Source organism: Pantherophis guttatus, chromosome 15, assembly GCF_059756535.1.
Source record: "Pantherophis guttatus breed Tessera chromosome 15, ASM5975653v1, whole genome shotgun sequence".
Taxonomy (NCBI): Eukaryota; Metazoa; Chordata; class Lepidosauria; order Squamata; family Colubridae; genus Pantherophis; species Pantherophis guttatus.
In genome coordinates, this window is record NC_142077.1 from 3,599,041 (window position 1) to 3,611,220 (window position 12,180).

The 12,180-nt window shown below is 42.2% G+C and overlaps 1 protein-coding gene across 5 annotated transcripts in view; it reads right to left on the minus strand.

Annotated features, from left to right (window-relative positions):
- Positions 1-12,180, minus strand: part of PRKCZ (protein kinase C zeta) — a 74,144-nt gene that overhangs the window by 27,322 nt on the left and 34,642 nt on the right. For 4 of the 5 annotated variants that reach the window (XM_087879296.1, XM_087879295.1, XM_087879297.1 and 1 more), the window contains 2 exons: positions 7,851-7,936; positions 488-619 (listed from right to left, as the gene is read on the minus strand). In XM_087879296.1, the coding sequence (XP_087735422.1) occupies positions 488-619; positions 7,851-7,936 (218 nt within the window). Of the gene's footprint in view, positions 1-487; positions 620-7,850; positions 7,937-8,254; positions 8,354-12,180 lie in introns of those variants that run through there. The other variant, XM_087879298.1, reaches the window with a different exon arrangement.

Sequence of the window (12,180 nt, forward strand, 5' to 3'; positions counted from 1 at the left end):
CCCTGAGTCTCCGGAGAAGGGCGGCATATAAATCAAATTAAAAAAAAAAAAATGCTTTGCCAACCGACTAAAAGAGGGAGAACGCTGTAGAACACAGTACCAACATAAACCGATTTTCCATTTATGAATTACCACGCAAAGCTAAAATGAGCACATTTTGCTGTATTTCACATATAAGTGCAAGCAGGCAGAAATTTCTTTCTAAGGCTCTTTGGGGCAAGGAGTCACCACGTAGAGCAATGAAAAGTATAATAAAGCTGGGATGTGTACGTGGAAAGAGCTTCAAGGCAAAAAAACGGCTGCAATCCATTTTATTTTTCTCACTTCAGAATTATTGTGGTTTTTCCTCGCCAGAAAAGATGAATGAAGGTGTGATTTATCCCACACCCAAAATCAGCCTTGAAAGCTGCGTAACCTCCTATCCTGTTGTGATTCTGGTTCTAACACAATCCAGCCAAGGCCTTGGGCAAGGAGGACCCCAACTTACCATATGCCTTTTGCAGGTCAGCGGGACAAGAACGTGACAACGTTTATGGACCAACAACTTGCAGTTGATGCACTTGTAACCTTGTCTTCCTAGACCCCATATCCTTTCACTGCACTGGCCACAGTATGCTCTCTGGAACACAAAGGGGAAGCATTTTGAAGCGACACCCAGGCCTCCAGATAAACAAAACGGCACATTTTGAAAGCGAAAACAGTGTGTGTGGGGGGGGAGGTAGGGGAAACAGCCAAAGGCTTTTCTTGTTGGATTGATACAAGGCTTCCCTGGTATCTAGGTGGTCTCTCTGATGGCCAAGATAGCATCTCCATTTCAGGCTGGATCGTTTGTTCATCTAGCACAGTGTTTCTCTGTCTCAGCAACTTTTAAGTTGGGTGAACTTCAACTCCCAGAATTCCACTGCCAGCATGTGGAATTCTGGGAGTTGAAGCCCACCCATCTTAAAGGTTGAGGGACACGGTCTAGCGCCATTTTGTCTGTGAGTGACAGAGGAGGATTTTCCCATCATCTCCTACTTAAACCTTTGAACTGGAAATACCAACACCAACTCTAGCCAACTTTTGAACAGGAAGCAGATGCAATAATAATGAATATAATAGGTCCACTCCACAAGTCTTCTTCCTTCGTTCTAATCTTCAACAAACTGAAGGAGACGCTTCCATTTTCACCGCTATAGTATCCTGAATATGAGAATTTAGGACAAGTGTTTTTGAATGGACAAGTACGTTGATAGTACAACCACATGGTGACTCACCTTTCTGCTTATTCTTAATCCACCCAGCTTGTAAAGTCAACCAACTTCGTTCATTCATTCATTCATTCATTCATTCATTCAATCTCTTGTTTAACCATCCAAGTGACTCTGGACTCCTTTTAATTTTGGTTAGCTAGCCTTATTATTAGAGTCGAGGTGGCACAGTGGTTAGAGTGCAGTACTGCAGGCTGCTTCTGCTGACTGCCAGCTGACTGCAATTTGGCAGTTCGAATCTCACCAGGTTCAAGGTCGACTCAGCCTTCCATCCTTCCGAGGTTGGTAAAATGAGGACCCAGATTGTTGGGGGCAATAAGGCTGACTCTGTAAACAGCTTAGAGAGGGCTGTAAAAGCACTATGAAGCGGTATATAAGTCTAAGGGCTATTGCTATTATATCCGTTCTATGTAAAAATGTGCAATGCCAGCTGAAAAACAGTCAGTAAAAATGAATTCTTCAGTGTATCAAATCTTGGCTTGCATGCACCGAAGCCGGAGTTGTTCGCTCCCTCGCTGTAAATTTACAGCAAGGGAAGGAGTTCATTTATTTCCCTCTGCCAAGCCCAGAGATTAAAAAAACTCTTAACATGTTCTGCATTAGCTAACAAAAACTGCCCTGCTGAGCAATTGCAAAAGGAAAGGGACAGACTTTGCAACGGGAAAGGAAAGGAATAGGTCACCCTGAGAATGGAGATGTGCATTAGATCAAATTGTCATCACGGAGAACCCTTTTTTTGCCCTGAAGGGAAGATGGAGGTTTTTGGGGTTGTTGTTTTTTTTCAGGTCACTGGTCGAAGTAAATGCCTTCCCACTGTTAGATTGCGAGAGGCTTAAGGAAAATGTGCCTCTTGACAGAAGTGTGCTGGCAGACTCTGAAGAGGGCGATTAGCTTTTTGAAGCAGAATAATGTCATTTCCGCTTTTGGGTCTGTCCCTTAAAATCCTGTTGGATAAGGAGTGGCCAACAGACACCCCCCCAGTACATCGATCAATATAAAAACCTTTCCCCACGTACACTGGCTTTTGAGCCGCTCCGTGAAAATATCCCTTGGTTTAATTTGTAAGAATACGCACTGAGGCAAAAAAAAGAAGAAGAAGAAGAAGAAAGGATGACCCTTTTACAGGTTCTGTAGACTCACACAGCTATCCCCTCTGGGAAATCATGAGAACAACTCCTTGATAGATGTTACAAGCTCTTGAGGAGGGCCGTGACAGTTCCTCTGGCAACGCTTGCTTTTACATCCTAAACTGAAAACTACAATTTTGCAAACTCGAACTGAAGTTGGTTGTTTTTTTTTTAAAGGCAAACAGATTCTTGCGCATCAAATGCTGAAGAATTCCCATGGAGGTGCGCTAAGAATCAAAAGGATCTGATTAATGTCGAGATTTTTTTTAAACTTAGCAGGGGCCCTTTTATTAAAGCAAGCAATCTCAAAGGGAGCTCAGCACTAAGTTGAGGATGTTAGGGCTAGAAAAACATACACTCATTAATCCTGGAATATATATATATATATATTAAGGAGTTTGGGGAACCAACAGTCTCTAATCTTTTTATTGGCTCGGCTGGCACTCTTAAGAACTGATCGGATACTTTCAAACCCAAGTCAACTTGTCAGAGACGAGAACAAAGCCATCACACAATTTCAAAGAGAAGCTTCATTGCCAAGTGTTTGTCTTTAGTAAGGGATGCTAAAATGGCATCCACGTATTTTATTTTATTTTTACAAACAGGAGAACAAACGGTTGTTTTTTTTTAAATCATCACTTTGCAAATATTAAAATGTTCAGGGTTCTGATTGTTTTGAAGTCTAAACTGTCCATTGCTTTTGGAAACCCAAACATTGACATATTTTTTCCGAGTCATGCAATTAGAAAGACATCCACTTTGGATAGGGCTGTTTCTGAAATGTTTGTCCGCTGGAAAGCCTATTTCTGCGGAAAAAACAAAACAAAACAGCAATAACAACAAAAACAGAAAGAGGCTTTCCAGCAGACAAACATTTCAGAAACAGGCTGGCTGGCATGAACTAATGCTACCAGCCACCTATAATCATAAGAGTTAAATTTTATTTTCTTTCAATCATTTCCTGGGCATGGATTGCAAGGCAACCTGGCTACAGGACTACATAATTCAATGTTACAGCTTTTGGTTTTAGAGCAAAATATTCTCGTCCTTTAAAATAGTTACATGGAATGGCCTGGAAATAAAAGATTATGGAAACGAATTGGCTATGATCTGGATATGTATCATTGTTGTTGTTAGTTGAGAAGTTGTGTCCGACCCATCGCGACCCCATGGACCACGTTCCTCCAGGCCTTCCTGTCCTCTACCATCCTCTGGAGTCCATTTAAGCTCACACCGACTGCTTCAGTGACTCCATCCAGCCACTTCGTTCTCTGCCATCCCCTTCTTCTTTTGCCCTCCATCATTCCCAGCATTCGTCTCTTCTCCTTCCTTCTCATTAGGTGGCCAAAGTATTTGAGTTCCATCTTCAGGATCTGGCCTTCTAAAAAGCAGCCAGGGTTGATCTCCTCTAGGACTGACCGGTTGGATCGTCTTGCAGTCCAAGGGACTCACAGGAGTCTTCTCCAGCACCAGAGTTCAAAGGCCTCCATTCTTTGGCGCTCAGCCTTCCTTATGGTCCAACTTTCACAGCCATACATTGCAACTGGCAATGTAAAACTGTAAAAATATAAAACTGACAATGTAAAAGGCAAACTTTTATTTAGTTATGATCTGTGGAGTCCCTGCTGCTCTCTGAGCTGGGTTGTTTTTTTGCTTTAAGATATAATCCCAGATCAACAGGTAAATCTGTGGCTAAACGTTTGGTGATAACAATCTAACTTTTTATCCTAGAGGAAAGCATTAAGAGGGGAAAAAAAATAACACCCCCATTTCTCTGACAGATGAATCTTGAAACGTTTCCCAATTCAAATCCAGCAATTTCTCACGGGAACGTAACAAGATTACTCTAACCTCGCAGCGATTTTTGTGAAAGTGAAAATTTAATTCCCCCCCCCAATTCTTCTCCCCACCACCACCTCAAGACTGAATCTCATTTTTAATTTGTTAGTGGAGTCATCCTACTTTGCTTTATCCACAAGTCAGAACTGAATTCTCCATTGTAACTAACTTTGAAAGGGAGTAGTGTTCAAATCTACTGGACCTAATTTGACTTCCCTTACAATTTTTCCCTTGTGAATCTAGCTTCATTTTACATCCATTTTTATAAAGTCCCAGTCAGATTGTTTTACTGAGGGTGTGAATGGCGTTACACTGTGACTTCGGATTTATAAACTCATCCTATCCAATTGCTTAAACTGCAGGCAAAGAAATAAAAGGCCCATGAATGAATTCTATCATTCTTATTGAATTTTAACTGAATTATATGCCCACGTATCCATCTTAAACTATGAGCTAACGGGATCAGGAGGATCTTCCTGGCTCTTTTAACAAACCAAATAACATACCCAAAGTGTGTGTGTGTGTGTGTGTGTGTGTGCGTGCGTGTAGCGAGGGAAACAGACTGGAAAGTGAGACTCCAAAAAAAATCTTCACAGTTCTCAGTGATAAGATTTTGCTCCAGTCAAATGACAGGTAGATTATCAAGAACTTCAGCTTTGTCATTTTGGGAGGCTGACGCTCTCCTACGTGGACCAAGAAGTTTATAATATCCCAAATTTCATTACTTTCGAATCCCCTCAAAACGAGGAACGAAGGCCGATTGACAGAATGGAAAATTATACATAATCGAGGCCATTGTCCAATTGCAGCTAAGCTCCCCGGCGTAAAAAAGTGTTTTTGTGTCTTTGGAAAAGAAAAAAAGAAAAAAACCCTTAATTTTCTGGCGGCGAGAGCAATCAGAGGAATTGCAATCAGAAGCGCCTGGCTGAGTAGCCCTCAACCTCTTCGCACAAGTTACTATGGCCCAGTTCGCACATTTCCCCCACGCTGGCGTGTGGGAAGCCACTTGAAATGGAACTGAGTGGGAGCAAGTGTTTTCAGCAAGCCGTTTTTACGTGACAGCTGCTCCACATGTGGTCTGGGCCACGCTGTCGGCGCCGTGGCGGCCCACTGAAATCGCCCAGGTTTTGCAGAAAAGCAGTTTCTACATCAAGAAATTGTATCGTGAAAAAGCTACCCAAGTAGCTTTCACTGAAAAATAATTTAAAAAATGAAAACATGCCCGAATGATCAGGAGTTGGGGGGGTGGGGGGGTGGGCTTATGAGGGCAAAGTCAAACGTCCGTCACTAGATGGGACTTGATTTTTGCAACGTTTTGATTTTGCTACCTGAGGCGCTTCGATATTGAGATGGGAGGCATGCAAATCTATTTAGCTAATAAATGAAATGAATGAATGTAGGACCGACTACAGAATTTTTCAGGGTTCCCCTCCATTGATAAAGGAAGTTGTGATTTTACTGGGGTTAGGGATGGGAGAAAAATAATAACACACCACAGACTTCCAACGATGATGTTTAAATTTCTATATTATTGGGGAGGTGATTGAAACACACAAGAGAAGCCTGACCCAGAGGGAGCTTTGACAGTATACCTGCTCTGCCCCCACCAACTTATTAGCTTCTTTTAAAAGTTGTGAAACACCGCCTCCCCCCCAAAAAAATATTTGCAACTCCCACCAATAACTTCAGAGTACTATTTCAGTCTTAAGAATTTTTAGTCTTTTAAAAGTATTTATGAGACTGTTGCTGCAACAAAGTAATCCTTCTGTATTCTTTTCAAAGTCTTGTTTTCAATGGAAAAGGGGTGTTTTTCTTTAAAAAAAAAAAGACTTTAAATCTGATAAAATAGAGAAGAACAGACTGAGACAGGAGACCTTGGCGGCCAGATGTGGGCAGGTGTAAACAAACATACGTGATGTAAGTGTGCTGTAGAGGCCCAATCTTTCTGAAATTTAATTATGGCCCTGTTGTGATGCCGATTTAATTCCTTAATTGCTACTGTAGCAGATCCTGGAATCGAACGTGCCCTGCATGGGACTTATTAAAATGAATAGGTAAATGAGCTCGCAGGTATGTATTTGTTCTGCGGGGGAAAATATTTGTAACGTACGCATTTTGATACAGAAACTTTTGGGGTTTTTTTTCTGAGATGTGAAGTTTGACTTGTCCCAGTCGGATTAATGCTTGACTTAATGCTCTAGACGTCTATGTCTAGTTTCCTTAGGCACACATAATTAGCTGCACTTCTAAGCCAACCAATAATATTTTTTTTAAAAAAAACACATTTTTAGACATCTTTGTGCCTGATAATCTGATATAGATGCATGAGAGGTTTGCAAAATGGAGAACATTTTTTAAAAAAGAAAAATTAGACATCTGAACCTAACAGCTATGAATTCCAATAAATACATTTCAGAATAAATCAGGAATAGCTTTTTTCTCGACTGCTTTAGTTAGATCCCCATTAACTGCTGAAAACATTGTTGAAATCCATGCGTTTTTACAAAAATCAACACTACCCAGATCCAGTTTTCGTGGTTTATGGCTTATCAAAGATTGGGGATTCTCAAACCTTCTGCCTCAATTGCTTCCTGAAATAAGATTTTAATATTAAAATAAAGGCATATTCACATTCGACAATCCTCAGGGATCTGTACATAACCCAGCTGCCTATATCAAGACGAGAATCAGGAAAGATTTTGATCGCCAGGAATGAGATTAAAAATGTGAGCTGCCATTAAAAAAAAATAAAATCTAATTTTGCTCCGAACCCCTTCGACGGATGGAGACTTGCATCAGAGATAACAAGTGTGTGTTTGTGTGAGGGCACCCACACTAGCACACCAGCCTCTTCTTGTATCAAGGAGTACTGACAGCCATACCATCCTGACAGTTAAATAAATCTTTCGCCCAACCATTTCTCAAAATGCACAAATCTTCACCAAAATAAAAATGGATTAGATACTGATTACATTCTGCAGCATTAAAAGGGCTGGGTTAAGAAATGGTGTGGTGGGGGAAGCTTTGCTATATAGATGAAGTCAGATCTTTAACACAGCTGTGTCTCCGACACACACATACACACATACACAAACACACACACAAACGCACGCAGCCAACGCTGCTCCAAAGATAGAAATATTTATGGTGTCGTTAATTAGGTCACATCTATTTAGCTCCCGGTGCATTTTAAGAGCTATCTAAGCATCTTGAAGCTAATCCAGAGAAACAATAAGGGAAGGAAAACGGGAAAGAAAATCCGTGTGTATTGGGAGAGTGGATATCCCCGTCAGGGAGATGAGCTGGAAAGCCAGCATAAATATATATATATATATTCCTCTGAATATACCAACCCACACATTTGAAGGGGGGGGGAATCACGCTTGGATTTTCTCTCCCCAGAACGCAGGAACTGAAAGCTTGTTATTCAATCACTGTGTGCAGCCTAAACTGAATTGATTCTTTCTTTTTTTCCCCCCACCATTCCAGACCAGGGGAAGGATCTACCTGGCAGCCCCTGATGTTTTTTTTTCTCTCTTCTCCACCCCATCCCCTTACCCCACCACCCTTGCCTCCCGGGAGGGGGGGGCACCCCACCCCCGCCTCCAGCGTCTCTTTCGGCCACAGTACTCACTCTGTTAAAGCGCTTGGCTTGAAACAGATGGCCATTCACTCGGTACAGCTTCCTCCATCTTCTGGCGCCCCGCCGGTAGATTGATTCTGAGAAGGATATTAAAAAGGTGTAAAGCAGGAGCATATTAATCCCTCTCTACGGCGAGCCGGTGGCGTCTAGATGGGGGCTTTTCCGAGAGTCCAACAAGAAACACAGCATCGCCCAAAAGCTGCGCTGTTCAAAATGCATGTGGAGAACATGTCTCCCCATCGCGCCGGCCTCTCCCTCCCTCCCTCCCTCCCCTCCATCTCTCTCTCTCTCTCTCTCTCTCTCTCTCTCTCTCTCTCTCCCCCCCCTCACATGATCATGGTCTTATTACAGTTCCAGGACTGCAGCTTCAGGTGAGATGGCGAGAGATGACAGACCTGACGAGAAGAGGCTCGGTTCTTTTTAAGCCAATTGCCATCGAGGCACGTTAGCTGGGAAAACCCTCACGACAATACACAATTATGTTCCCCGTTCTTATATTCTCCCTCCCTCCTGGAAGATGATGTCGGTAGGATCAAGGGGGTTAAGAGGTCTGGGGAGTGGGGGGTGGCATCCATTAAGAAACGACAAATATTCTATTCAGGAACTTCGTCCAAATGGAAGTCAGATTCAGGTTAAGGTATGGAGACCACACTCATTTCACTGGATTTTCAAAGCATGCCCTAAAAGCTATTTTCATACCGGCCTTATAGCTTTTTTTTTTTTTTAGGAGTCTTTTTCAGAGCAAGCTCAGCTGCAGGTGGGGAGTGTAACTTGAGAGAGTTTTTCCCTTTTGCAGAACCAATTTTTCTCCTCTCTGAAGGAAAGGGATAAAGTAAGAGGATCCAGATTTTTTAAAAAAAAAATACAAACAGATCACAACCGATCGTAGAATCCTTGATGCAAGACATCATCAAACCGCATTTCGGAAACGTACCCCTCTATCCAAATATGGATCTGGAATCAGAAGACTCCCCCACTCTCCCCCACCCAAATGACTGAGATATTACGACCCACGCAATCGGCTTTTCCTTGGAAAAAAAAATGCTTCTTCCATTGCGATATCATCTTGTTCAGCCACGCAAGCTTCACCGTTCGACATGCAAAAGTCCTGCCATTGCCTTGAACAGTCCAAAGCATTCATTGTGTGTGAAATCTTTGGGCTCTTTTAAGAATTTGAATGTATGCAGCTGGGAAAAAAGGGATGTTTATTTATTTTTTTAAATCAAGCCCAAAGCATACCAAGCTTTATTTTAAATAACACGCCTGGGGAAAAAAACTCCCAGAGGAGTTGAAAAGAGAATAAGACCAGAATAAAGATCAATAAAAGATTAAATTAGAAGAATGAAAGATCTGAAACGGGGAGGGGGAGGGGGGAAATCCTCGCATCAATGCTATAAATCAAAGCAGATTCAGGGTTTTGCACCATTTTAGGGATCAGATACTTATAGGAACTGGATTCTGGTCTTTTCTTTCCATAATCATTACTCAATTTATAAATGATGTGATGCATGACCTTGGAGCAGGTGTGCTCTAAGGGCCACATAGGTAGAAGCCAAAGAGGACATGCTATCAATGAGGTTTGAGGCTAAGATATCTACAGGTCCAACAATTCATATCCATCGTATTTGCAGACGTATCCTAAACTCACGTCTAAACTCAACAACGTTCAAGGTACCAAACAAAGATTTCAACAGACCTTTGGCTCAAGAACCATAACCCAAAAAAATGTCCTCTAAAATATTTAACCCCTCCACAAGAAAGCATTAATAATAATGACTGTCCTCATAAAAGTTTGGGCTGAGAAGACTTACATTTTCTCCATGGATGAAAAATCATTAGTCCTGTGTAGAAATAAGCCCTTTTTCCGCATCCACGCCCAGCAGCCAAGTCAACCTTAGCCTGACGAGACCAAACCAGACCAAAAGATCTTGAGGTAGACTTTTAATTTCAGTGGGTTTTTATTAGAGAACATGGAAAGGAATGTAACTGTTTCTATGACAACGGGACGGCCAAAACACATTCCGGGTTGGAAATAAACACAGGATGTGAGACGTACACACAAACACACATCTACGGAGAATACCTGGGAGAAATTCGACCCTAAAATTAAAACGGCTACAAAAAGAAGATGGTTTGTATTAAAAGTCAAAGAGCAAAAAGGGTCCAAATTCATCAGCTTGCGCATCGATTCCTCCGAGCAATCTCTGGGAGCCATTTTCACACTTCACAGCTCTAGCGGTATATGATGTCCTCTGTTGTACAGCCTGCATCGGTCTCTTTCAGGAAAATTCAGGTCTCAAGTCCACGACAGCTTCACACGTTACTTCCTAGCCAATCTTGAGTTGCTCCCTCTCAGAAAATACCTTGGTCGTCCAATTTCTTCTCGAGATTTCTTCTTCAAGTGTTGGAGCACCCGTAACTTCTGGAGGCAAGTCGTTCCACTGATTAATTGTTCTAATCGTCAGGAATTTTTCCCCCCCAACAACTAAGGAAACTAAGGAGAAATTTCCTGACAATACGATCAATCTGTGGATGTCAGGCCTGGAAGCCTTCTTTTGTATTAGACCTTCAGACCTGCCATGTTTACTACTGTGGGAAACTGGAAGGGGGGATTCCATGGAGATAGATAGATAGATAGTCATAACAACATTCCTTTCTCAAGAAGTCAAGGACAACTTGCCCTGGAAGACTGGAACTGGGAGGCATCTCCAGTTGGAACGATGTCTGATTGGACCATGTGATGGACTTGTGGGTGTTGGGCAGGGATTTGAATTTTTCTTTGGGTGGGGAAAACCTGGAAGCTTTCAGATTCGGGTTTTCCCAGATGTACCAATATGACATCTCTAATAAAATGTAACTTTGAGGAAACTCAAGACTCTGAGTTTTCTTTTGTTGAGGGTGTTACTTGGAACCCTGACAGTGGAATGACTTGCCTTCAAAGGTTGTGGGTGCTTCAACATTGGAGGTTTTAAAGAAGAGACTGGAGAGCCATTAGTCCGGAATGGTATGGGGTCTCCTGCTCGAACAGGAGAGGTTGGACTAGAAGACTTCTAAGTTGCCTTCCAATAACTCTGTTATTCTATTTTATTCTTCTTCTAATGTTTTTAGTAGACAGGAAAAGCTCAAAGAACATACCCTTAAATAGCGATTTTTGGATATTTCAAATAAGCATTAAGTTAATCAATTGTTGAGATAAGAATCCTGCACACTTCCCTCCTTAGTAGAGTTTGGCGTTTTATCCAGAGTTGGATAGTATTAAAACAACAACTTCTATTAACAGCAGTTAGGAAAGCGTAAGATTTTGGACTGGAATTCTCCATTAGAATAGAATAACAGAGTTGGAAGGGAGCTTGGAGGTCTTCTAGTCCAACCCCCTGCTTAGGCAGGAAACCCTACACCACTTCGGACAAATGGTTATCCAACATCTTCTTAGAAACTTCCAGTGTTGGAGCATTCACAACTTCTGGAGGCAAGTTGTTCCACTGATCAATTGTTCTAACTGTCAGGAAATTTCTCCTTAGTTCTAAGTTGCTTCTCTCCTTGATTAGGTTCCACCCATTGCTTCTTCTCCTGCTTTCAGGTGCTTTGGAGAACAGCTTGACTCCCTCTTCTTTGGGGCAGCCCCTGAGATGTTGGAAGACTGCTATCATGTCTCCCCTAGTCCTTCTTTTCATTAAACTAGACATGCAACCGTTCTTTATATGTTTTAGCCTCCAGTCCCCTAATCCTCTTTGTTGCTCTTCTCTGCACTCTTTCTAGAGTCTAGATGTTACAGCACTAACATTAGTTAGTGCTAGGTTACTACAGCAGCCATATTGGTTCTATTGGACTTTGTAGATCAGCTTACCAGACAGGTGTAGATATTCTGAATTAACGGGTTAAAAGAAAAGGGAGATTAATCCACATGTCTGTGGTAGAAGGTCACCAATGAAAAGAAATAAAGACAATTCTCAACTTACAACCTAATGGAGCCTATCCATTACAGTCGTAAAGTGGGTCACCCATGCGACGGATCTAACTTTAAAGCCTTCTTTTTTTTTGCAGTGGTCATAAAGTACGGTCGGTAAGCGAAGCCGCTGCTTGCTGCGAGGCATTTTTGCTGAAAACTAGAAGTAAAGGCTGTTTTGGGGGGAGGAAACACCATAAATCATGGTCATGTGACTGCCGGACATTGCAAACGGCCGTAAGTGCAGTCAGTTGTTGAGTACCTGAAAGGCAAGTGACACGGCTGTGGAGGAGGAGGGGGGCCACCGGAACTTTGGAATGGGGGTCCATCACAACTTCCAACAGTTGCCAAGCAACGTGAGGACTAGCTATAGAA